Source organism: Micromys minutus (assembly GCF_963924665.1).
Source record: "Micromys minutus genome assembly, chromosome: 12".
Classification (NCBI taxonomy): Eukaryota; Metazoa; Chordata; class Mammalia; order Rodentia; family Muridae; genus Micromys; species Micromys minutus.
Genome location: NC_137981.1, coordinates 51,139,865 through 51,166,395, shown reverse-complemented (window position 1 = coordinate 51,166,395; position 26,531 = coordinate 51,139,865). Strand labels below are relative to the sequence as shown.

General features: G+C 46.7%; 1 protein-coding gene across 3 annotated transcripts; it reads left to right on the top strand.

The window, feature by feature from the left end:
• Window positions 1–623: 623 nt before the first annotated feature.
• Window positions 624–25,106, top strand: ENTPD4 (ectonucleoside triphosphate diphosphohydrolase 4). Of its 3 annotated transcripts, XM_080926547.1 has the most exons (14): window positions 625–759; window positions 5,379–5,643; window positions 8,673–8,781; window positions 9,842–10,039; window positions 11,016–11,221; window positions 14,178–14,328; window positions 14,934–15,037; window positions 16,289–16,348; window positions 16,516–16,670; window positions 18,150–18,316; window positions 20,440–20,764; window positions 22,210–22,295; window positions 22,917–23,078; window positions 23,986–25,106. In XM_080926547.1, the coding sequence occupies exons 3-14, from the start codon at window positions 8,774–8,776 to the stop codon at window positions 24,203–24,205; spliced, it is 1,842 nt and encodes a 613-aa protein (XP_080782673.1). In that variant the 5' UTR covers window positions 625–759; window positions 5,379–5,643; window positions 8,673–8,773; the 3' UTR covers window positions 24,206–25,106. The 3 variants fall into 3 exon arrangements, with proteins under 3 accessions (XP_080782674.1, XP_080782672.1, XP_080782673.1); XM_080926548.1 differs by lacking the exon at window positions 5,379–5,643 and having other exon boundaries at window positions 624–759; window positions 16,516–16,646; XM_080926546.1 differs by lacking the exon at window positions 5,379–5,643 and having other exon boundaries at window positions 624–759.
• Window positions 25,107–26,531: the final 1,425 nt, after the last annotated feature.

Here is a 26,531-nt window from a genome sequence, read left to right as displayed (position 1 = left end):
TGCTTGGCTTAGGAGAGACAAAACACTCACTGACAAAATATCTTCCCATTTATAAAACAAGAACAGTTACTAGCAGAATGGAAAAATGCACAGAACTGATGGGGTTAGACGACCCAGTGAATAAAAGTACTTGTCATGCAAGCTTGGGGTTCAGTCTCCTCCTGGAGAGAACCTTTTCCAGAAAATTATCCTTGACATGCCCAGACACGTGTAGCAGCACGTGCGCCCCACCACCCCTAATCACGCACACAAGAATAAATGGATGGATGGATGGATGGATGGATGGATGGATGGATGGGTGGGTGGATGGATAATGTCCTTTGGCTGAGCAACAAGTCTTAGACCTTGCTAGGCTGTGTTGTTTTCTTCGGGAGTACGAAGAAAAGCTAAACCACGGTCTCACCATCACCTTGCGGCTTGAGGACAATCAGGCTAGCCAGAGCCGTGGCCAGGAGCCACGTGGATCTCGTTCATTCAGCCCTGAGAGAGCCCAGCAAGAGTCCAGAGTCCGGAGGCTAACCCAGCACTCGGTGCCAATCATTCAGTAGGCCCCGCCCTACGCAGGTCCGATTCCCACCCTCCTCAGTGCGCGCGCGCTCTCTCCTCCTACGTGCGCGCGCCGGCGCGAGCTGTGACGTGACGTTGGCGGGCGCGCGCAGCGTGGCTCCCGGAAAGGAGCCGAACCTCCGCGAAGCTGGTGGCCGGGATGCGGTGCGCCAGTGGCCGCCCGCCCCCCCGGAGCCGCGGCCCTCCCAGCAGGTGAGGCCGGTGTCCCGAGGGGCGAGGGCAGCGGGAGGCCACGGTCCTGTCCAGCCGACTCCCTGGCCACATCCGGGCCCCCAGCCGCAGCAGCCCCGTGACCCTGGTGACAGGTGCTTGTCCCTGACACCTTGCCGGGTCTCCGAAGCGCCCAGACCCCATGGCGAGTGTGGGCTGAGGGAGGACTGTTACTCCCGGGACTGGATGGCCCCTGCCTGCCTCCCGAAATCTGACAACGACGCATGTAGCAGAACGTCTTTGCTTTGCTCTGCGCTTTGGGGAAGTTTCCTGTTAAGATTCCCCCGTGTGGGGGGGGGAAGTGGGGGGGCGGGGAATGGGGCTGATAGGGAGATGGAGCGATGGTGCACCGTTGTGTTTCTCAACTTGAGTCGTGCATAGACTCATTTTAAAGGGACAAGTCTCCCATTCTCAGGAATATAACCCCAGAACCTGCAGGGCGCCTCAGACCCCAGCTAGGTGAACACAGGTGCTGAGACCATGTGTCGCCAGAAAACAAAAGAGATGCTTTATAATTCAAGACCTAACTAGAAGTCGATAACAATCCTAAATCTGACACCCAGTTAACGTTAGGTTGCAGGCTTTATAAAGCATTTGTGAGAGGAAACTAGCTACACTTCCATCCTCACAGGGGCCTAAGATCTGTGTTGTGTTATGTTTAAGTTGTTTTTGTTATCTGGTTTCTTAATTGTTTGACATAGTTACAGAACTATGCTTCTTTTATGTGAGTAGCTCTTTCTTTCTTTTTTTTTCTTTTTCTTTTTTTTGCTTATCTTAATGTTGATTTACCATCTGTTTTAATATTTATTATTATTGCATGTGTGTGAGTGGATGATGGGGAGGGGTCATGTACATGCGCCTCCCCCCATGACTGGTGTTTATAGGATAACTTTTTCTGAGGTTCCAAGAAATGAATCCAAATAGTTGTGGTTGCACAGTGAGTGCTTGTGCCTGCTGAGCTATCCTGCTGGCCCCCGCCACTTGTTTTTGCTGCTCGTTGAATTTATGGGTTACATTCTTGAAGCCCTATCAGGAAATGTGTGATCTGAGTCTTCGAGACAAACGTAAGAATTGATCTAAGGGTCTGTCTTCCCCCTGTATGTGTCTGGCTTGTTTATACGGGGCTATGTGTGAATCATGAGATTTGGGGTGCAGGAGACATTAGAAAGTATAACGAGTTAAATCTAGATTTAAAAGGTATTATCCAGTGGCCCTGAAAGGCTTGTAATTGCACCAGCCGGATATGAGGAGGGAACATTACTAAAAGTCAGAGGTCACTGTTAGAAGAGCTTGTGTGGAACAGCCCACCTTGCCAGGACAAATACCACTGAGAGTGAGGCTGGTCCAGTGCAGGAGCAGATGATGGGTTGAAGGCCACAAGTGCTACATGGAGAGGCTGGTATTGATCTGCAGGCGTTCAGACTTTCCTAAAGAGTGTTTGCCGTGAAAGCAGAGGTGGCTGCCCGCGAGATCTGTCTTTGGAGTAATGTCATCTGCTGTGGTCATCCTAGATGGGTGGGATGCTTGATGAAGAATTGAAGGGTTGGAATAGTTGGCGAGGTGCTTGCTACAAAAGTATGAGGACCTAAGTTCAGATTCCAGCACTGGGGGAGTTGCGGGGGGGGGGGGGGAGAGTAACTCATTGGTTAGCCAGCCTAACTAGCTGGTGAGCTCTAGGTTTAATGAGAGACCTTGATTGAGAAAGCTACCTCAGGGTGACCTGACCTACACACACACACACACACACACACACACACACACACACACAAACACACACACACATGAACATACAGACTCAAAAGAATTGACTTAATGAATGATGGCATGTTGCTACAGAAGTGAGAACCAAAGCTGTGGACAAGGTCACTGTGCTGGTGGGATGCCCCTCTTACACCCGGGAAATTTAGAAACTGGTATACTTTACCCACACTTGGCTTAACTGGGTTTCAGGGCTTTAATAAGCTGGAGATATGGACCTGGGTCTGCAGGAAAGTCCCATTCTCAGGAATGACTACAGAACTGGTACAGGGAACATGTTGTCTGCATAAGGCCATTCAGGGTGGTGACCAGAACAGCCCATGCATTGTCGAGGATAGGGCAAGATTGACTAGGACTTGCTGTTTAACACAGAACTATGTGTGCAGCCCTATGCATTCTTCAAGTTGCTTTGTTGTGTCTTTTACCAATAGCTGAGTCACTGCTGCACAGCGGCCGGCACCTCAAAGGTCCCTGGCAGACGGTCATTTCTTGCAAGCTCTGCCAGTGTCTGCAGTTGTTCGAGGTTCTCCTGTAGTCGTCTGATATCTAAATGATTCTGTTTTGAGATGCTCTTCCTGTCATCTCGCATTTTCTAGCTCAGAAGTGAGACTCTTGTAGAGTCTAACCTGTGTTTGAGAGATTGTGTTGAAGCGAGTTTGCAATGGGTATTCTTGTTAACTTGATAGGTTAGGAAATGCCTCAGACTGTAGTAAGGCATGCAGCTTTCAGGCATGTCTGTGAGAGCGTCTTCTTAGAGGACTGACCGGTACTACCCCATAGGCTAGGTCCATCAATGGAGTAAAGAGGAAAAGGTGAAAGCCAGCTAGGGCTAGCTCTGCATCCGCCTTCTGTCCTCTCTTTCTCTCTGCTTCCAAGCCGCCATGGTATGCTGCTCTGAAACCATAAGCTAGAGCAAGTCCTGCTACTGTAAAATCTTTCCTCCCAGGCACTCATCACACAGATGAAAAGTCTGGCTAACTCAAATCCCATAATACCTGTTTGCTGTACCTGTGTTTTTCACCAAATAAACTTCGTGGCTGATGCGTATCAGCTTCATAGCTGAAGAGATGGCTTAGCAGTTAAGAGTACTAGCTGCTCTTCCAGGGGACCAAGGTTCAACTTCCTACACCCACATGGCAGCTCACAACACTTCCAGGAAATCCAACACCCATACATATACACAATAGGAGAGATTCACCAAGAAATTGCCCCTTGGTGCAAATGAGCTTTGTCTTAGTCACTGTCCTGTTGGTGTGAAGAGACACCCTGACCAAGTCAAGTCTTACAGAAGAAAACATTTAATTGGCAGCTTGGCTATAGTGTCAGAGGATTAGTTCATTAACATCATGGTGGGGAAGCATGGCAGCCCACAGGGTACTAGAGCAGAAGCTGAGAGAAGCAGAGAGACTGGGCCTGGCATGGGCTTTTGAAACTTCAAAGCCTGCTCCAGTAACAAACACCCTTTCTCCAATAAGGCCACACCTTCTAATCCTTCTCAAATAGTGCCATTCCCTAATGACTAAGCATCTGAATATATGTGCCTATGGGGGCCATTCTAATGCAAACCACCACAAACTTTATTCCCTTACATAAAATTCTGCTAAGGAGGACCCTATAGCTAGAATCACAAAGGTTCTTGTTCTCTCTGGTAATAGGCCTGCTGCACTCTAGACCTTTGTTTAAAATGTAACAGCAGTATTAGGAGTCTGCTTGCCTGTGCTCTGGTGCCAAGAATCCTAGGTGTGGAAACAGTTGGAGTTTACATTTTAAGATCTAGTTTCAGTATTGTGACTTCTTGGCAACATTCATCCTTACATCTGTTCTAAGTGAAAGTAATAAGTAATTTATGGACTGTCCTTTTGTCGAAATTCTCCATGTCTTAAAAACAAAGTCCTGGGGATGAAAAGATTTAAGCACTCAGTGATTAATAGCACTAGCTGCTGTCCCAGAAACCTCACAACTACTCTAGCTATGCTGTAGACACATGCACTTACACACACATAAGGAAAAATAAAATAAATCTTTTTTTTCCCAGGGTTTATTTATCTCATGTATGTGGGTAGACTGTCACTGCTGTCTTCAGACACACAAGAGGGCATCAGATCCCATTACAGATGGTTGTGAGCCACCATATGGTTGCTGGGAATTGAACTTAGAACTCCTGGAAGAGCAGTTGGTGCTCTTAACCACTGAGCCACCTCTCCAGCCTCTCTTTTTTTTTTTTTAAGCTAAAAAGAAAGTCCTAGACCAATACCAGGTGCTATAAAGTTTTGTAAGTATGCTGTGATCCTTAGCTGCATCTTAGAAATGTCTTTCTTGGCCAAATTCTTTCCTACCTCTACCTGGTATTGGCACCAGCCTTCCTGGGCTCTGAGCTCTCACAGGGGAGCTGGAATCCAACACTGCCATTGGTTGTTTTCTTCTTCCTTTCCTGGACAATAGTGCTTTGGGGAGTCTCATATCCCAGCCATGTCACATTCATATTGCTGAGGCATTGATGGCTTTCCTTCTCCCACACCAGTTGGTGTTTAACACTCTTCTTTGGTTCTTAGCTCAACTACTGCACAGTTGTCATTGATTATTTTGTGCTCAAATTGCAGTTGCTATGTCTTTTTTCTTCTTTGTTTAGATTATTTTCTTTTATGTCTATGAGTGTTTTCCCTGAATATGTCTGTACTACATGTATTCCTGGTGATTACAGAGGCCAGAAGTCAACTTCAGTTGCCCTTGCCTGGTTTTGTGTTAGTGCATTTCTTTTATTACTTCATGTGAATGTCTTATAAGCAGAGAATGGTTACCTTTTGTTTTCCAAGATTTCTTTTAATTGTTTTTTTTATGTGTAGGTGTACATATGGGTATGTGCTTAGGAATTTGAGTCCCTTTGGAGGCTCTGGTCATCAGAAAGAGACCTGTGGAGCTGGAATTAAAGACGTGAATCTTTGAGATTGAAGCTGCGAAGAGCAACAGTCCTCTTAACCACAGAGCCATCTCTCCAGCCTCAAATGGTTACATTTGGTCTCAAGTAATACAACTTCCTTTCTCAAGCTGTTGTGTTTGAGAAGGGTTTGTTGTTGCTTTAACATATGGAAGGTTTAAAATTATACACAGGTATATTTTCATTCTTTTGCAGATTTAGATATCATTTAGAGACAGATCTTAATTATTCTAAGATTATGTTAATATTTGCTTATATCATCACCTTTCCTTTTAATAGATATTTTAAGATTTTAAATCTCTAGGGCATTGAATTTCTTACTGTATTAAAATATTTTAAGTTATTTTAAAAAAAATACATTAAAACTTATTAAGCATCTATTATATTAAAATGATTTTTACATTTTATACATTTTTTTGGTTGGTTAGATGGGTATTGGTTTTTTGTTGTTGTTGTTGTTGTTGTTGTTGTTGTTGTTGTTTTTCAGGACTGGGATTCTCTGTGTATCCTTGGCATTTCTGGAATTTTCTCTGGAGATTAGGCTGGCCTCTAACTTACAGAGGTCTGCCTGCCTCTGCCTCTCAGATGCTGGGATTAAAGATGTACACCACCACCAACTGACTATGAATTTTTTTTTAAGATTCTTGCCTGGGATGGCCTTGTAAAGAGAAAGTCAACACAAGTGTAATCCCAGAGCCCCCTGTTGTATTAGAGAGGTTCTTAAAAAGGCTCGTGCTCCCTTTGCACCCGGAGGGGTACAGAGCTGTCAGCCAGTAGACCTCAGAGAGGGGCATTCTACAGAGCTGAGGAATCCACCGCTTGCATCTGGGGTAGAGATCTGCTGGGATCCATAATGTTGTCTGAAGAGCTTTTGCTCTGATGGCCATGCCCCTCACAGATCATGCAGAGGCCGTGTGGGCCTGTGGAGCAACTAGATGAAGCTAGTGCATGAAGACGTCAAACATTTCATAGTCACAGTTTTATATTTAATGTCATTATTATTTGTTCTAGTGGGCATAAAGCCAGGGCCTCACTCGGGCTAGGCAAACACAACAACTGTGCCATGTCTTCAGCCTACATTTTACTTTTTATATGAAACTGGTCCAACTTCCCCAAGCTACTCTTGGCTCCGTCTGTTGCCTCCCACCCCCAGAAAACTGTTCTTACAGTCCTCCTGTCTCAGCTTCCTGGATAGCTAGAGTGACAAGCCTGTGACACCACATCAAGCTGCAGGGTTCCATTTTAGCTCCTTTAAGTAGCCATACATAGCAACCAGCTAGTTGTTCTAGGAGCCATGCAGGGCTGGGGGGCCTTCTTCTACACCCAAGGACTTTCTACACCCTCTCACTAAGAGAGAAAAGTAAGGGTCAGAGATCTCTCTTTGATTTGAGAAGACTTATCCAACACAGAGGTTCTCAGCCTTTTTTCTATCATAACTCTGACCCTTGTCAGAACCTGAGTCTGGCGGTTAATGCAGCAGTCAGCTAACGGTCCCATGTTGTATGCATTCTAGAGAAGGACTTGTGGGACAAGAGAAATTAAGACGGCACATGCACAGCATGTTAGAGGACAGGGTTTACAGTGTAAGTCACACACTTGAATCCCAGCCCTGGATCTCTACTTCATGGCCAAACATCACAATAGCAAGTCCCTACCACAAGGGTATTGGGAGAACAGAATAACTGTGAACCCTCGGAGCACAGCCTGAGCACAGCAAGCAGTACCGGGGTATTTAATAATGAAATAAATGCTAAGCTGGGCGTGGTGGCACACACCGTTAGAGATGCAGGCAAATAAATCTCTGTGAGTTTGAGGCCAGGATGACCAGGGCTATGTTGAGAGACATTGTCTCAAAACCACAAAAACAAACAAACAAACAAAAAGTAAATGGGAAGTGAGGGAAAAAAGTAAACCAAGGATGAGACCTGGATGGAAAGCGGTGTGTGTACGTACTGATCCCTGAGAAAGTGGTACTGAGTACGGGCCTGCTGGAGCTCAGGTGGTCAGCTGTAAGGATTGCTCTGAAGCAGAGGGAGCAGGGAGGCCACGGACCAGACTGAGGGGCTTCTAGAAGCTGTCAAGGGTTGGCAGTGCAGCTGGAATGCTGGGGAAAGAGGAGGCAGGAGGAGATCAGAGAAGAGCAGCTGGCCCTGAGTCTGCAGGGCTAGGAGAACAGGGGAAGGACTACAGCATTTCTTTGAAGAGTATGGCCACTGGGAGATTCTGAATCCTGGCTTGATGTGAGCTGGGTGCTGGGTGTGTCCACCTCGGGGAAGGAATTCCTGACTGTGGTGTTAGGAAAGCACTAGCGAGCCCCCGGGTGGGAATTCAGGGAGCTGGCAGTGCAGGTCAGAGGTGAGACCCTAGCCTAGAACAGAGGTAAGGTTAGGTTTAGGTGAGCAGGAGTCAGGGAAGGGTTCTGAGAACTTCTATAGGGAAGATGGAGACACTGGGGATGAGAAACAGGACAAAGAGGGGGTTGGCATTAAATAGAATGGGGAGTGCAGAGACTGGGGATTGAAGGTGGATGTGTACCTGGCTCAGGAGAGGAGCTGGGTAGAAGAAACAGATTATCTGTTAAGTCATAAGGAGGGAATGACTCTGAGCAGGGGTCATGAAGTTAGGAGAGAATGAAGCAGGACGCTGGGGACTCAAGGACAGACAGCGTTGGTACAGTGCCAAGGATCACCGACAGGGTTCCAGGGTGGAGAGGCTGGCTAGGCTGTGAAAGTGTTAGAGGTCCCACCCTCAGGCTGCAACAGATTGGGAGAAGTCCCTGGCTTTGTGCTGTGAGGACAGGGGCCTAGAGGAAAGTGTGTGGGTGATGGGACTGAAGCACAGAGGCCAGGGTACCCTGCAGGGCACTTTGTACATCAGAGCAAATGAATGCATGCTTCCAGTTCCCACTGTGTTCACCCTGCATACTCCCCACCACTCCAGATCTTAACTTCTCAGTGCTATAATAATGTCATGCCCTGACATTTTAGGGTTACAGGAATGCCTGCAGCAAGAATATGTGCCAGGCTCTTAGCACCTCTTGACTGAGGCCTGTGTCTCTAGCAGCATGATATTGGTGTACAAGAATGCTACTCTAACCCAGTAGCCTCTACATAAGGATCACAGTCAGGTGGTGTATGCTAAGCTAGGGCCATAGACAGTTTATTTGATTGTATTCTTCTTGATTTCTGTCACGCTGAACCAGGGTAGCTCTGACTCCATGAAGACCCCAGTTCTGCTTCTGTCATTGTGGATGACGAGAACTAATTCCCACAACATTGCCTGGACCTTGCTTGGCCTTTCAGTATGGGAAGGTGAGTGGTGGGCTTCATCGCTAGCCTGTAAACCCTGAGATCTTGATGCTTGTCATAAGAGAGGAGGCAATCTAAACCCCAAGAGAGAAGGGTTTGAAGTTGTGTTGTGTTAGTCTAAAAATATGGCCCCCAGTGGGGCACTTGTCACAGGAAGAAAGTAGCCAGGTGAACTCCACAAAGGTTAGTGTGAGCTGCAGTTTAGGCTGCACATTGGCATTTTTGGATGTTAATATTAGCACAGCCAGAGCCTCAGAGGTGCAGAAGAGGAAGATATGTGCATGGAGTGTCCTCAAAGCTCCTGTGAAAAGAAACTGGGTGGAAATTTCTAGGGGTTGGCAGTCTGTCCCTTCGATGAGAGGTTTAGTCCATGAAGTACTCTTCACAGCAAAGAAGATGGAAGCCATGAAATGCACCCTACAGGTGGTACCTGGTGATGGCTCTACAGTTTGCATCTCTTTCGTGACATGCACTGAACTCCTTTCTGTTTGCAAAACATGTCTCGGAGGAGATATGGGATAAATCATGGGACTCATCTGATTTCATAAAGGAGATACTGTTAAAAGACTGTTTTTTCCATTACCGGGTCATCTGGGAGAAATTTACATTAGAGTCACATGTTAAGAAAATTTCACTTCTCCTAAGTCATTGACTTATTAATGCATAATGTTTGGTCCACTAGGCTGCTGGCGTTTATGGGGTAACTTACAACATGCCATTTCTGTGTCCCCAGTCTCCCTTTGAGCAGTCATCCTTAAATTGGATTTCATTATAGATTTATATGTTTATCTGGCTGAATTTATAAACTGGGACTCCCTTTTGGAAAAAGGCAAATGTTTTTGTAATGCTCCCGAGAAAGGAGGGAAATGTAGGAATATTATAATACCGGAGTGGTATAACCAGCAGGGTGTTACTCTCATGGCGTTTATAATGACACGCTGCATAACCAAACAGCAACCTGGAGCATGCTCCGTGCAGCCACCCGCAGACAGGAAGCAGGGGGAGCTCATGCTGAACACGATCCAAGCAGGTTACTTTAAAATCTGTTTCTTTGGGATTTCAGGATTGGCATCTCCTGTCTCTTTCCTGCTTCTTGGCATTTTAGCATCTCTCCAGTGGGCTGTCCTCGAATTCTGAACACCAATTTACGACAAATTGTTGTCATTAGCATCCTGGCTGCAGCTGTCTCCCTTTTATACTTTTCTGTTGTCATAATCCGCAGCAAGTATGGGTGGCTGTCAAAGGACAAGAAATTTCAAAGGTGAGAGATAAAGTCTTCGTGTTTCAGAAGGAATGTCATAGCTTCTGGCTGACTCTGTTCCAGCTGCTGTAACAGAACACATGGAGGTTCATAGACTGCAAGAGTTGTATTTCTCATAGCTCAAGAGCAGGATTCTCAACCTGTAGGTCACAACCCCTTAGGGAAGTCACATTTTTCAAGGGGTTGCCTGAGACCACTGGAAAACTCAGATGTTTACATTACAATTCCTAGCAATATTACAGGATGAAATAGCAATGAAATAACTTTTATGGTTGAAGATCACCCCAACATGAGGAACCATATTAAAGGGTCACATTAGAAAGGTTGAGAAGCACTACTCTAGAAGATTGGGGTCCAAGAGCAAAATGCCATCAGAGCTTGTATCTGATGAGGGCTTTGTCCCAGTTCCCACAGCAGGAAGGGGTGGGTTTACTCTGATGTCTCCTTCCTCCTGATCTGATCACCTCCCAGAGGATAGTTCTGCACTCGTGGTTAGACTCACAGCAAATGATCATCAGAGGAGAGAACAGTCTCTGGACCATCATGTGATGACTGAACAGGCACAGGAACATATGGATGTAGAACCAGACCCTGTGCTGACTACCTGTTAATAAACTGGACTGTTGGCAGTACCTGACAGCTGACCACAGAGTCCATGTGGTAGGAGGTCCCAGGATAGCCAGGGAGCCCTTTTGTTTGTTTTAAGCTGGGTTCTGAGTACACTTGCATTTTGGAGACAGTTGTCTCTCTGGAACCAGTGGAGTGTGTTCAGGAGAGGTGAGCATATACCTGAATAGAAGGTTCCGTGTGGGCAGGATTGGTTTGGTCTTCTGACTTATCATCTGGCATAGAGTCCCAGAGAGAGATCATTGCATAGCATGGAGGTCACTAATGTGGTGCTACTGCAGTGAACCTTCCCTGTTGGAGCAGGACGATGCTCTGTTCAGATAGTAACACTCATGTGTTTCTAAACAAGGTACTTGGCCCGAGTCACAGACGTTGAGGCCACAGACACCAACAACCCCAACGTGAACTACGGCATCGTGGTGGACTGCGGCAGTAGTGGGTCTCGGATATTTGTCTATTGCTGGCCTCGGCACAACGGCAATCCTCATGACCTGCTGGACATCAGACAGATGAGGGACAAAAACCGGAAGCCGGTGGTGATGAAAATTAAGCCTGGTATGGGATAAGAACAGCTGAGGACTGGAACCAGGTTATAGGCTCCTGTAATTCCACGATACCACTCACTGCGCTACCTCCCCTCTCACTCCACACTGTCTAGTCCTGCTTCTGAGTTCAAGGCAGGGACTAACATAATGTCTGGCTTTGTTTCACTTCCCATCTCTTTATCTTGATTACACATTCACAGCCTGTGTCTTTCGGTCACCTGTGGCCATCATTACAGTCACCCCATGATGTGTGCTCACATGCTCAAACTGCTGAGAAGATTTTGTTTTGTTCTTCCTGTTTGGTAGCTCTTTCTTAAAGACAGATGTTTTCAGATAACTCTTGACAATCTACACTTTAAATATTAGCATATTATTTGTTTAAATATTGGTATGTATTAATGATACCCAGATGTCTATCTTCCTTCTCATCCCCACCCTTTCTCTTCTCTTTCCCCCATTTCTCTCCTTCTCTCCCTCGCCCCTTTATCTTTCCTTTGTGGTGCTGGTATTGACCCCAAGAGTCATATATGCTAGGCAGGTGCTCTACCAGCACGTAATATCCCTAGCACTCTTTATTTCTGAGACAGCATTTTACTAAGATGCCCTGGCTGACCTTCAGCTTACAATTATGCCTCAGGTCACTAGACTCCACTTGCCTAGATGCATTTCTTATGTTCTAAATTATTTATAATGGCAACCTCAGGACTTAAAAAGAATTAATGTAGCCAGGCAGTGGTGGTGCATGCCTTTAATATCAGCACTCAGGAGGCAGAGGCAAGTGGATCTCTCTGAGTTCGAGGCCAGCCTGCTTAAAACACACACACACACACACACACACACACACACAAATGTAAATACACCTAGTTTTAAAAGATTATTTTGTTTCTAAGCCAGTGTGAAGTATAGAATTAAGTCTTGGTTTCCTCATCAAATAGCTTAAGCCAGCAACAGTCTCCAACCTTCTCAGGATTTCTCTGCCCTGTCCGTGGTTGGTACCCTCTTTAGGAGCATCGGGAATGGAACATTTTCAAGTGAGCTTTCTATTCCTAGAACTCAGTAAACTGATTTAAAACAGTTGACTATGCAGAATAACAGAAACACTGAACTTCTATTTTGTCTCTCCCTTGTGTGTAAGTGCTAAAATATTAAATTCAGACTATTTAATAAATTTATTTATTTTTTTTAATGTCAGAGAGACACAAAGAAATGATCCGTGCTCAAAGAGGTGGTCATGCTGGGTGCTCACTTTGACTGCTTTACAATGTGCTCATGTGTCTGTCATCACACTGTGCCCATAAATACAGATAATTATAACGTGACACAGGAAGTTTAAAACAGAACATTGATAAGTAATAGCCAGAGAAGTGTAAATAACATCAGTGGGTTTCCATAAACAAAGATTCTGATATTTATTTAGTGTTAATATAAACAAGGCTCTAAGTATATTAAAAGTAGATTCTGGTTACTTTGGGATTTAGTTTTCCACTGAACTGAGCTCTGGGTGCAGAGTCAAATGTTTTGCCTTTAACTCCATTTTCTACTGTTTCCTTTCTGGGTCTATAATTCCTGAATGTGTGAAGTAAGAAACTGTAGAACTTCTTAGGTCCCCATTGTTTTCATATTGTAGGCTCAATGACAGCTATAAATACTCATTTACTTTTTTTGATGTATTCATTAATTACATCTGGGTGCCGGAGTGTATGTATATGCAATGCATGTGTGCAGGTGCTTAGGGAGGCCAGAAGAGGGTATTGGAGCCCCTGAACTGGTTGTTTGTGAGCCACCATGTGGTGCAGGGAACCAAACCTAGGTCCTCTGCAAGAGTAGCCGGTGCTTAACTGCTGGGCTGTCGTCCCCTTAGCTCCCACTCACGTTAATAAGTATTGAACAGATGTTCCTGAGCACTGCCACTTGCCAGACACTATTAAGTGCTGGGATATGAACTGAACAAGACACGGCTTGTGCCCTTTGCCAGCTGCAACGAGACAAGCGAGGTGTGAGGTGTGATGAGCAGATACGTGGCTGGCACAGGGTGAGCACAGGCTGTAAGGAGAGCTGGCATCCCTTAGGGCCCTGCTAGGGAAGACTTCTGTGGAGAAGGAGCTGAATGGACAGGCAGAAGCTGGCTGGGTAAAGGAAGTAGGGAAAGAGAACGCTCGTTCTGCAGGGCACTCAAGGCCCAAAGGCCAGAGCAGGGTGCTTTGAGGTAAGAGAAAGGGACTGGAGAGGAGGTTAGGATGGGTGGGCCATTGTGTGGGTAGCTGTGTGTATCTGTCTCTAAGCTGAGTTTGTCTGGGTTGGTTAGAGGAGCCATAGAAGGGTTTAAAACAAACAAAAAAGCATCCTTGTGGTAAGGGTGGAGGGATCAGTGGAAACTGGAGGACGGTGAGTTATACTAGGCCAGCAGCAGGTGGCAGTGTCCGAAGCAATTAGCATAAGCAGACCCAGAAGTTGTCTGTGAAGGTGGAAGGCAGTCTGCACGGGGCGTGAGAAAGAGTTTACCCTTGTTGCCAGCCGGGAACAGGCGGCAGGAACAGATCTGTAGTCTCAGCTACAGGACATGTTGTGTTCGGGCTGTCCGTGAGAACAGGCAGTGGCTGTGTGCATTAGACAGTCACCCTGACCTGACCTGACGGTTGGGAAAGACCGCTGGGGATAGACGGTAGGGGCAAAAGACATGTGGCGTGTGGATGGTGTTTGCCTGAGGAGAGAAGAGCACGTTTCTCAAGGGCAGGAATGTGCTCCTGTGTGGGACACATAAGAGAGTCTCAGTCAGGTGGCTGTCCTGATGACAGGAAGAGGGCGTGGAAATGAACCCTTCATGCCATGCAGCAAGGTGGAAGGAGAGGAGCAGGCACAACTAGGAGAATGGAGTGAAGCCTGAAGCTTGCCCAGGTTCAGCACACTGAAGACATTTTCTCTTAATGCCATGATATCCCTGCTAACCCAACTGTCCATTTCTGCAGGCATTTCGGAGTTTGCTACTTCTCCAGAAAAAGTCAGCGACTACATCGCTCCACTTCTGAACTTTGCTGCAGAACATGTGCCTCGGGCAAAGCACAAAGAGACACCTCTCTACATTCTCTGCACAGCTGGCATGAGAGTCCTTCCTGAAAGGTGATCTTCCTCAGCCTGGAGGGTGGGTGGTCTTTGCAAAGGAGTGAGCTTGCTCCTTTTTCCTCCTCATGACTATTGTCTTTGTTGTGGCACTGAAAATCCTTTCTTGAGTCAGGACTAGTCTCAGAGCTATTCTCTTATGCAGACTTCACCAAAGAGCTTTTAATCTCACTTTTGACTATAAATCATAAAGTTAATTTTGAAGTGGTTGGGGAGATGCAGTCTCATATCCCAGGTTGGCCTCAAATGAAGTATGTAGCAGAGCCTGCCCTTAAATTTCCAATCCTCTCCCTTGGCCTCCTGCGTGTTGGAGCCGTGGTTACAGCACCATACTCAGTTTATACAGCGCTGAGGCTGGAACTCAGGGCCTTGTCCACACTGGACAAGCACTCTACCCACTGAGCCGGACACCACACGATTCATGTAACTGTCTCATTTGGAAACATTCCTGACATAAGCAGTCTGTTCAAAAAATCACTTTAGTTTTACAGTTAACTCTTTCACGGAGGGTATAACAGAACCATGGGGTTTCTTTGTTTTGTTTCAAACAAATAAACAAAAATCAAAGATGTGGTTTGGAGGTAAAATTTGGGATTGCCTTACAGCCAGCAGAAAGCCATCCTGGAGGATCTCCTGACCGACATCCCTGTGCACTATGACTTCCTGTTCTCCGACTCCCATGCTGAGGTCATCTCAGGAAAACAAGAAGGTTGGTATGAGACCATCAGTCTGAAGTGTCAGAAGCACCTTCAGACTCTCCCTCTGTGCTCTGTGCAATGTAGTCACTGGAAACCATAGCCATGAGTCTTAAAAGACTAAATTAGTCTCTTAGATGGCTGGGCTTTATTGTACAACCGTAAAACTGTTAAACATAATTCCTTTGTCCTTGTCACATTTAGGGAATGTATTTTGAGCAGACTGGTGGAGGAAATCTAGGTCCTTTCCCAGCTGATAGATCCTTCTGGGCCATAAACTTCTACCAAGGAAGAATTCTTGCCTTTGATGAACTGAGAAAATATTACTTCTGTTTTAGAGAAATTATTCCACTTAAGTGAGAAACAGCCAGCCAGTGAAATGGTATTCTAGGAGCAGAGACCTAGATGTGCGGTATCTGTTTCTCTGTCACCCACCAGCCAGCCTGGGTTCCTGTGGAAAGGCCCTGCCCGGGAAATGCAGACTTGGGTAGTTCAGCCAGAAACTCCTTACAGACAAGTCTGGCCCTCAGAATTGTAAGAGGTCACTTTTAGCACCCAAAGGAAGTAGAAAAATACCCTGGACTGTGAAAGAAAAAGGCCTCTTCCTCCCCTGCCCAGCTAAGAAGGTTCTGAGTGGAACCTTTGGGAAGAGAGTGAGGGATGTCATCTCAGTAGGTGGAAGAAGCATGGGCTGAGCAGAAGAAATGATCACTGTCACTGCAGGTGGGAAGGAATGTCACTCACTATAGACCAGCATCATGGCCCTGTGGAAAGCTCACAGCGGTGTTGAAAGCTGGATGCATCTAGAATTATCAGCCTGCTACTTCAGACATTGTTCTTTGGCCCAGCCCCGAAAGGATAGGGTCGAGGAGATTGCTATCGAAGATTGATTAGCTTGTCACCGCCAGTGAAATGATACAAATCAAGGCAGCAGTGGGACTGGATAGAAATGGGCTGTAGGGAATGTTGGCAGGTACAGGCAGCTGTGTGGGTGACAAAGATCGAGGAAAGATGGGAGGAAGTTAGTGTAGAATCACTGTGGAATTTACATTTTCAACACATCTGATACGAAATACAAGCTTTAAAATCGAGAGTTCTGGTGAAACCACTAGGGCAAGATAAAACCACAGAAATGTGTTATTTGGTGATTCTGTCTCAGGCTGTCAGGGGTTCAGAACATGAGAGACAGCCAAACTGATGCACAGACCACACTGATCAGAGATTTAAAACTTCATGTTTTCTTAATTTTGCTCTGAAATGTTTAGGTGTGTATGCCTGGATCGGCATTAATTTTGTCCTCGGGCGGTTTGAGCATATTGAGGAGGGTAAGTGCCATGTTCCCTCTAGCCATCTGGCTGGAAGTGACAGCCACAGTTTAGAGTCAGTAAAAAGGGTTGGGCGAGCAGAGCTGCTGTCTCAGCTATAGCTGGGTTTACTGGGAGGAGCAGCCTAGGTGCTCTTCAAGGCAGTGAGTGGACACTTCTCTCTCCAGATGATGAGGCGGTTGTGGAGGTCAACATTCCCGGCAGCGAGAGCAGCGAAGCCATTGTGCGGAAAAGGACAGCTGGTATTCTTGACATGGGAGGCGTGTCTACTCAGATAGCATACGAAGTCCCCAAAACTGTAAGCTTTGCCTCCTCACAGCAGGTTATTATCTGTACAGATTACCTTCCGTTTGGTTCCATTTTCATTTAACATGTCTCCATCCATCTTTGTTTTGTTTCCTGAGTCTGGACACATCCTTACTCTGCTTGCTGAGGTTCACCTTCTCAACCCAGGAGGAAGGAGGCGGGAAAAAGAGGCAGGCCTCAGCCAAGCCGATTGCGTTTGTACATTGAGACTAGCTGGTTTGTTTTCTGAAAGGGTTTTCTCTGGTGTATATGTCAGTCGCATGCTTGAGATTTTGTTTATATTTTCACTTCAATCACTTTTAAAAGGCAATATAACAATTATATATCATTAGGAAGTTCTGACCAGCACAATCGTTTTTGGTTTTGAACTGCTCTGGGAAATGTTGAGGTTGATAACCAGTACTCCACATCTGGCTCACCCCATCTTTCCTCCAGCCCCTTCAGTGCTCTGTCAGGTTCTGTGGTCCTCAGTAGGACCAAAAAGAACAACAGCCATTTCATGTGTCCCAAAATCACCGTGTCTCTCATTACTGTTTCCTCTAGATGTACAGTGACACCAAAGCGTCCCCAGAGTAGGGATCATGTACCAGGTGGTGGCTCAGAGTTAAGCCGTGGAGCTGAACCAGCCTGGATGGCAGCATCACCCTGTTCCTCCTAGCTGTGTGATGCATGCTGGTCCTATACCTTCTGTGGGCCAGTCTCTTGTGAAAAGTCCCTCCAGCTAACAGCTCCTGAGCGCCTAACGCTCAGCCCTAGGCTTCATTGCTGTTGTTATTAAGCTCCTTGGAAAAGTGCTTTGGAAACTCAAGTGTTTGAGCCTGTGTTTCCTACTTCCCATCCCAGATACGCCTCTAGAGTCAGCCTTGCCTTTCTCCCTTTACTGTCAAGTAGAAAACTGCAAAGAAAGCTTAGGGCAAACAGAAGAACAAAAACTGCCTGACTCTCCATCATTAAAAAAAAAAAAAAGCATTGTTAGTGTTTCGGTAAAATTTTTTCCATTATTTTTATTCCTGTCATAGTTTAAAGGTGTGGTTTTTACATTTTTTCCTGTGTACGATTATGTGCCTTTTATTCACAGTGCAGTGTATTCCTCTGTAACTGACTGCTGCCATTAACCTGACCTCCCTCACTGTTGGCTACTCAGATGCTCTTTCTTTTGCCTCTTATTTTTTTAAATAAAGGTGTCTTTATTTATGAGAACATTCCTGTGTGTGAGTCTATGCCCACAGCAGGAAGTAACATAAGTAGATCTGTGGGTCAGAGGGGAGGAGCTATAGTACTGACCCCCTTCTTAGAAAGTCCTAACTCCACCCATGTGTAGCGGTTGCACTTCCCTCGGTTAGAATCAAGCTGCATCATGGACAAGGCTTAGAGCATCCTTGGGAGGCGGGGAGAGAATCTGCTGCTCTCAATATAACTCTTTCTAGACCCCTCTTTTTTAACTGGACCTGAAGTTGCTTTAAAATACCGAAATGTGTCATCCTTGTGCCTGCAGGAAGAAGTGGCTAAAAACTTGTTGGCCGAGTTCAACTTGGGGTGTGATGTCCACCAGACTGAGCATGTGTACCGCGTCTATGTGGCCACATTTCTTGGGTTTGGTGGCAATGCTGCTCGGCAGAGATACGAAGACAGACTATTTGCCAGCACCGTCCAGAAAAACAGGTACAGCCCCTGCCGCTCCTCAGCGGGTACCTGCAGGCCTAGTTTGCTCCTCATCAAAACTGGATTCAGGTCAAGTACCTTCTTCCTAGCTGCCATCGTGCTGAAAGCACTGAGGGCCCTCGGGGCCCTGCCACCAGCCCCTGGCCCACCCTTGTGTGTGCTTGCACTTTCTCTCTCTCCATCTGATAGAGTGGGACCCTCACCGTCACTCTAAGTGTCAGTTGCTCCCGAGTGACTGACACTGTGGCTGATGCCAAGGCTGGGAGAGCTCAGTGATGGAGTGAAGCCTCACTGCTAACGCCCATGAGGCCACACCAGCCAGTGCCCTTGACCTCAGAAAGTCTCAAATAGGAACATTCTAGAGATACTGGATGCTGTCACTGAGAACCACGAGAAAAGGGGGTTAAGAGTAAAGACATAATTTGAAGTAATCTTAGGATGTTAAAATATTTTTAAGCTGTGTGTGATCGTACATGTCTGTGAATCATTATTATTATATCAGTAGTTTGAGACCTGTTAAGACCCTATCTCAAAAGAAAAACTTAAATAGAACTAAAAAACTCACATTTTTCTGAGTGGAAACTTAAAAAAAACAAAATGTTAGTTCATGTGAGATTCTGATGTGGAAAAATGTGTGAAAGAAAAATAGGGGAAAAAGCATCACTCCTGTCAGACTGATGTTTGTGAGTTTAGCTGAGCATGGGGGTGTACGCCTTTAATTCTACCCTGTGTGTTTGAGGCTATCCTGGTCTGTGTGGTTTCCGGCCACACAGTAGTACAGAGCAGGACCCAGTCTTTAAAAAGAGAAAAGAGAGGAGAGGGGTTGGGAGGGGAGGAGAGGAAAGGGGAGGGGAAGAGAGGAAAGGGGAGAGGAGGAGAAAAGAACCAGATAGTGGTAATACAGGCCTTCAATCCCAGCACTCAGGAGACAGAGACAGGCAGATCTCTGTGAGTTCAAGGCTAGGCTGGTCTACAAAGTGAGTTTCAGGACAGACAGGACTGTTAGACAGAGAAAGCCTGTCTTGAACAGAATCCAGCAAATGAATGAGTGAATGAATGAATGAATGAATTATAACAATAAAGCTTAACAATATACCAGTTACTCAGTTGAATATGTGCAGCAGAACAGATAAATAGCTTGGAACCAGAAGGCAGACATGCCCTGGTATGTAAGACGCTTGCTCATCCTGTATATGGTTTGTTGACAGGAGAAATGATCATTTAGAGCTAAGTAATAGTATTTTTACTTGGCCAGTTAATCTTTTTCAAACATTTTATTAGTTATTTTTATGTATATGGGGTTTTGCCTACATGTCTGTCTGTATACTATATGCAAGCAGTATCCAAGGAGGCCAGAGGAGCACACGAGATCCTCTAGAACGGGTGTTACAGGTGGTTGTGACCCTTCGTGTGGGTGCTGGGAATCTGACTCCTGAGTTCTAATAATTGGGTTTTGTCGCCGATTTAAAAGAAAGGAGTTTTGTATAACGTATAGTCTAGTGTCACTCCTAAGCTAGACATAGAACGCAGAAACAGTAGTGTTGAGACACACATTTAACTACTCAAAATTCCTGATAATTATAAGCATGCTTTTACTGTTTGAGCCTTGAAATTCTTATCTGTCTCTGCCTCTTACAGCGGCGGTTCATTTTTGTAGAGTAAATAGTTTTACGGGTCCTCAGCAAACATCCTGTTAGATGGTATTGACGGGACTCAAAAGCATCAGTTAGGCCCGAGGTGGCTCTGTGGCTAAAGGTACATACTGCTCAAGCCTACCCACGTGTAGAAGGAGACAACCTACTTGCTCAAGTTATTCTCTGATCTCCATAGTGCATGTTGTGCATACACATGCACGCGCGCGAGCGCACACACACACACACACACATATAATAAATGAAAAAGGTCATCTCCTTGTTTACCTGGACTCAGCATGCTTATGCATGTGATTGTGGTTCTCTGCAAGAAGGTTAGGTGATCATTTTACTAACTTTGTTTGGAACCCTTTGTATTTCCACACTCAGTTCTGTGGGACCCATTTTAGGAGAACACTGGCTTGCAGCCACTTGTCCAAAGCACAGTGTGTGTAGCATAGGTCTCATGGTGAATGGTTCTTTGTGCCACAGGCTCCTGGGTAAACAGACTGGTCTAACTCCTGATGCTCCATTTCTGGACCCCTGCTTGCCTCTGGACATTAAAGATGAGATCCAGCAAAATGGGAAGACCCTGTACCTTCGGGGGACAGGAGACTTTGACCTGTGTCGAGAGACCCTCCAGCCTTTCATGAACAAAACCAATGAGACACAGACGTCTCTCAATGGAGTCTACCAGCCTCCAATCCACTTCCAGAACAGTGAATTCTATGGCTTCTCTGAGTTCTACTATTGCACCGAGGATGTCTTACGAATGGGGGGAGACTATAATGCTGCTAAATTCACTAAAGCTGCCAAGGTAAGGTGCCAAGGAAGTTAATGCTGTGAAGAGACCGTGAGGGCTGCAGGCCCTGCCCCCATTATTCTTGTAGGGAAATATCTGCGGTGCATCGTTGCGGAGTCCTTTCCCTTCAGTTGTGGGAAGTAGTCAGAGAAGACTAAGCTCTACTAACTGTACTGTCACCAGGAATGCACAAGTCTCGAGTTGACTTTTGATTGCCACATCTCAAAATCCTTTCAGCAGCCTCCCACCCCATAGCAGCCAGGACAGTCCTATGATCTTCTTCTCTCTGCTCTCCCTCCTTGACAGAGGTTTGGCCTGCCATATGTCATCAGCCACAGCCCGTTGTCCTTCCAGTTCATCGATTCATTGATTGCCCCTCCTGTGCCGCGGTTGTCTGGCTGCTGCCGTTCAGTCTCTGATCGGAACCCATTGAGTTTCCTAGTCCTAAACCAATCCACAGTTTTCTCTTTGTCTTTTTTGTGCCATCTTAGTTGATTTACCAGCCATCCGGTCCCCTTCCCCCAGGCATGGTTCTTGTATTGCTTTATGTATAGTTCTGGGGATGTAATCCCGCGTCTTGTACATGCTGGGCAAATGCTGTCTTGCTGAGCCATGTTTCTCTTTGTTTCTCTTTCTGTCTTTCAAATGCTCCCTGCCCCTGTAATCAGTGATAGTTTCTCCCATGAGTATTTCTCAAGCCTACCCGATTCCTGTTCCACTGTCACTGTCCTTGCCAACCCTCTGGCTCACCAGTAGGTCCTCTGTGTTTGGCGTCTCACCTGCATGCTGTCCTGGGATGTTCTGTCTGAAGCTCTCATGCAGTCACCTTGCTGTGCTATTGAAGTCTTCAGCAGTTTCACAGGCTGAATTCCACTGATCTCAGCGGTCACCCCTCTCAGTGTCCTCTCAGCATGGGAGCAGCATGGCCTTACACTGTGTACCACCCCCACACACACACACTCCTTCGTTCCTGGTGTCTTCCCTTCCCCTTGCCTCAGCCCAAGTGTATTCCCTCACGCTCCCTGTCACAGCATTTCTCAGCTTCTTCATCCTGTAGAGCAGTGAGGAGGAGCCATGCTGGGAGGCCAGTGCCCTTCAGAAGGACACAGTGTTAGTGGGTGTGAACAGTTAACCTGACTCCAAGTGACTTTTCCATCACCATCCTCCCCCCCCCCCCCCCCGTGCTAAGTCTGCCCCAAACCCAAGGATGCAGTTTGAACAGGCCAAAACCAGTTTCACTTTGCAGAGTTGATTCTGGTGCCATGGTGTTGGGAGAATTAAGTGGGTTTGCAGAGGTTGGTGGTGGGCAGGACTCTCCAGGTCTCTGTACAGACATTCGCTCTGCTTGTGTGTTTCCTGTGCTCGCTATGAATATGGACTTGGTAAACCCTTTGTTAGTGGAAAGTTGTTTTAATAAGCTTTAATAAGGGATGGCTTATTGGGGGTGAAACTGTTTTCAGGATTACTGTGCAACCAAGTGGTCCATCCTGCGGGAACGCTTTGACCGAGGGCTCTATGCCTCTCATGCCGACCTCCATCGACTTAAGTAAGTAGTGGACACTCAAGTCCTAACCTGTCGCGTGACCCTCCTTATCTACTGTCCTTCTCTACCCTCCGCCACTTTCAAATGGGACACATGTTTGTTACAGGTTTTCTGCTCAGTTTTGAAATCTTTGCACAGAAATTCCCCTTTGTCCCTGTTTGCACAAGATCTGCTGAAGCTCAGAGTTGTAAGGGACGCTGCCCCTTTCACTTTTTCTGTCCCCTTAGCCTGACTCCCAGGACATTAATGACATGGTTTCTAAGATCCCTTTAAGTCTCGTGGGCAGTGACTGCGTCTTATCGCTTACCCCACGTCTCATCCCTTACTTAGTCCAGTACTTCATGAGAAGGGAGGGGCTTCTGCCATGAAGAAGCTGGGGTCTGAAGGAGGTGGGAGGTAGTAGTGTTTGTTCAGTGAGAGGGGAATGGAAGGCATGCGGAGTGTGGAATCCCACAGGAGTGATGGGGTGACACTGTTTCAGGCTAGTCAGCTTTGACAGGTGAACTGCTCTCTGTGTAGGGCTACAACCTGCGCTAGATAATCACTCCGCAGAGCTGACCTGCTGCAAAGCTGGGGACAGTCCTTCTAGTGCCTGTCTGACCCATGTCTGCTTGGCATTTGTAGGTATCAGTGTTTCAAGTCAGCCTGGATGTTTGAGGTGTTCCACAGAGGCTTCTCCTTTCCTGTCACATACAAAAATCTGAAGACAGCCTTGCAGGTGTATGACAAGGAAGTACAGTGGACCCTGGGGGCAATTCTTTACCGGACACGCTTTCTGCCCTTGAGGTAGGCTGTGAACTTGGCAGAGTCACGACCCATGGTTCTCTGGAGCTGCCTCCTCGTGGCTGTATTCTGTGGATGTGTTGTCAGAGCTCTGAGGCTAGCCAGACTAACTTGGGTCTTCTCCTTCTCCTTCCCCAGAGGCTTCCTTTTCTCCCACAACATACAGCCCTTTGTGATGCCATCTTGTGTCCCATCTGTCAGGTTCCATTTAGTGGTAATCCTATGGCTTTGGGCTCCTTCCATAATAATATAATGTCTAGGATGACAAAAGAAATCATTGTTTTGGAACACATTTATGACACTGTTGTGGCAAACAGACTTGTGATGTAGGAGCACATCTTTATTAACACACGGTCTTGTAATGTCTGGAAGCAGAACCATCATGTCTGTTCCTTTGACATGATGGTGACTGACAGCCGAGGCCGAGGTCTTCATAATGGGCCCAAAGCATCAGCCGTCAACCTTAGCACTGAAGTGTTCGTCATGTAGATTCATGAGCAAAGGTTATACTAGACTCCAGTTCACAGTTGGTCACAGAAAGACACACAGCTTTCTTCATTCAAGTCAGCAGACCTAAAGCCGTATTTATCTACGATTCTAAGTTGGGGCAGCTCCAGAAATCCTGTTTAGTAGCTGTTACTGATTATACAAAGTTCCGCATGAATGTGTTTGCCCCAATAACTTCCTTGTAAGAGCAAAACCCTGGGGCCTACATTTATCAAATGTTTGCTGCTAAAATGATAATGCTACAGTCTTAAGGACATGCTTTCACATGCCATTGTCTTGGTATTGACAACGTAATTGACAGGGGACCCACTCTGGGGCTGCCATCTCTGTTCTGAAGGTAAGGAAAGCCAGGAACAGCCTGGTCCCCTTCTCACTGTTGTTTCTGTTTGTCTCCGTGCCACAGAGACATCCGGCAGGAGGTGTTCCGGGCAGGCCATGCACACTGGCGGGGCGTGTCCTTCGTCTACAACCACTATCTGTTCTCTGGCTGCTTCCTGGTCGTCCTTCTGTCCATCCTTCTCTACTTGCTGCGGCTGCGGCGCATCCACCGCAGGGCGCCCCGCACTGGCTCTCTGTGGATGGAGGAAGGCCTGCCCTCCCAGAAGGGCCCTGGGCCCTTGTGACAGACACTGTCAGCTTGAAGAAGACTCCAGGAAAAGCCATTTTTGCCTCAGGGTTTCTCGTATGCTCAGACGGTTTTGTTTGTCTCTTTCCTTTCCGTAAACCCTGCTGTGTAGAGGTACTACCCTTTGAACACAGCTTAAAATGGAGGAGTGGGGAAGGGACGTCGCTCAGCTTGTGCTGCGTAGCGTCTGCCACACATCAGTAAGGCTTGTAGGACTTGCTGCATGCATTTGGATACATGTGCAAGGGGACAGTGGGCAAGTCCCCATCAGCATGGAAGGAACTTCAGAGCAGTCCTGGGACAGAACCAAGCCGTGAGCTACACCCTCTTTCCTCTCCAAGCACCTCAACCTAGAAGGGAGGTGTTTGGTTTTATTCGCTGCTCAGCTCAGGTCTGCCGCCATCTGTGTTTTCTTGGCAGATTTAAGACTTTAGTCGACAAGATGGTGCCCAGGGTGGTGTTGCTGAAGAGCGGCCAGTGAAAACTGCTCAGGAGGACCTTACCTGCTGCAGGCGAGCACACACCTATAAACTTGCCGCCCATGCCCTGTGCTCGGGAGCCCTGCTGCCCTCTTAGAGCGGCGGAGGGGTCTGCTTGAGTACTCATTTGTTTCAGAGTTCCCCTGGTACGGTGGTCTGAGAGCAGGAGTGTGCCCTGCAGGCGCCTGGCACCTCTGAGAGGCAGGTCTGTGCTGCTGAGCTGCTCCCGTCTCCTCCACTTCTGGCTGTCACCCCACTGTTCAGATCTCTTCACCGTTTCTCCTTCAGGACACCCCACACATTGCTTGACAGTCCTTGTCACGCTGTGGCTGCAGCTGTCGTTGGCAGTGGCACTGTAAGCCCACACTGTGGAAGAGCCTGAATTCAAAATAAGAAATAAATGCACACGTTGAAAACAAATTTGGCATTTTAAGCAGAAACCTGAAAAGGACAACCGGGGACATGTGGGGCTGGTGGGAGCTTTACTCACTCATTTATTCATCCATTTGTTTTTATGCTGCTCGTTTGGGTCAGAAATGTGGGGGTCCCTGTACATGGGGGTTGTTTGGTTCTGGTGGTGGTGATGCTCGTATTTCCTGCCTCCATAACATAAGTTGAAGTCGTTGGCAGCAGATGGGTGTCTGGGGGACCTTCAGCTGCTTGGTCAAAACTCTGAAAGAGAAAGAACAGCGACTCCAAAGCATTGTCACCCGTAGAGAAAAGGTGTAGCATACGTCCCATTGGCCACTTAAGCCAAATTCCTCATCTCTTCAAAGTGACTATTGTAGATGACAGACACCCGGCGAGTTAGGGGACTGGTGTTATCCTCTGTGCAGATCATGCCCCAGGGGACAGACACTGGAACAAATACACTAGTGAGCTGGTCGTTGGAGTCCCAGCATTCATCATGCTGGCCACTCTCCATAAATTTCTGACTCTGTGTGTGTGTGTTTGTGTGTCTGTGTCTATCTGTTTGTCTGTCTCTGAGTGTGTCTGTGTCTGTGTGTGTGTATGTGTCTGTCTGTGTTTGTGTCTGTTTGTCGGTCTCTGTGTGTGTCTGTGTATATGTCTGTCTGTATGTGTTTGTGTCTGTGTATGTGACTGTGTGTCTGTCTCTGTGTATGTCTGTGTCTGTATATGTGTCTGTCTGTCTGTGTATGTGTCTGTCTGTCTGTGTGTGCATATGTGCGCATGTGCGTGTGCTCTGTGAACTGTCTGTGGCCTTGCCAATGAAGAGAAAAAGGATGGTGATACACTTTAGTTGTACCTCTCTCCCAGTGCCAGGCGTGAGGAATGGTGAAGCCCCATAATCTGAAAGTGTGTAAACACCTCCTTGAATCTGGGACAGCTGCCTTTACACCCAAGGCAAGGAGAAGCCAGTGTAAGAACTTGCTGAAACCTGCCTTCTTTGAGATTTCCTCCTCTACTTTAGGTACAGAAAACATGCTGGTCTGGTCCTGCTCTTGCAGTTTGGAGACAGAAGGGGAATAAGCAGGCACCCTGCTTTCAGCTGTAGCAGAACTTTCTTTTCAAAGGCCCAACCTTACTTTTCAAAATAATCCCCTGGCCAAAGTTCCCGGGGCCACACTGCCTGTGATTATCTGACTTAATGGTTATTGCAAATCTGGAAGGCCTTTGAGCTAAGAACATTATTTTCAACTTCTGAAAGGATTGTTTTAGCAGGACTTTTAATCCCTTGGAGGGCAGGGACAGGCAGATAGATAGATCTCTGTGAGCTCAAGGCTAGCCTGGTCTACATAGGAAGTTCCCCACCAGTAACATCTCAAGAAAAAAAGAATGTTCGGCAGAGTGGCACACACTTCCCAGCATCTGGAAGCTGAGGCA

Bases quoted from the DNA above. Each gene is read 5' to 3' on its own strand.
- ENTPD4 (XM_080926546.1), top strand. The intron at 14,329-14,933 runs GTGATCTTCCTC...ATTGCCTTACAG, and splicing joins ATGAGAGTCCTTCCTGAAAG to CCAGCAGAAAGCCATCCTGG. The intron at 15,038-16,288 runs GTTGGTATGAGA...TGAAATGTTTAG, and splicing joins CATCTCAGGAAAACAAGAAG to GTGTGTATGCCTGGATCGGC.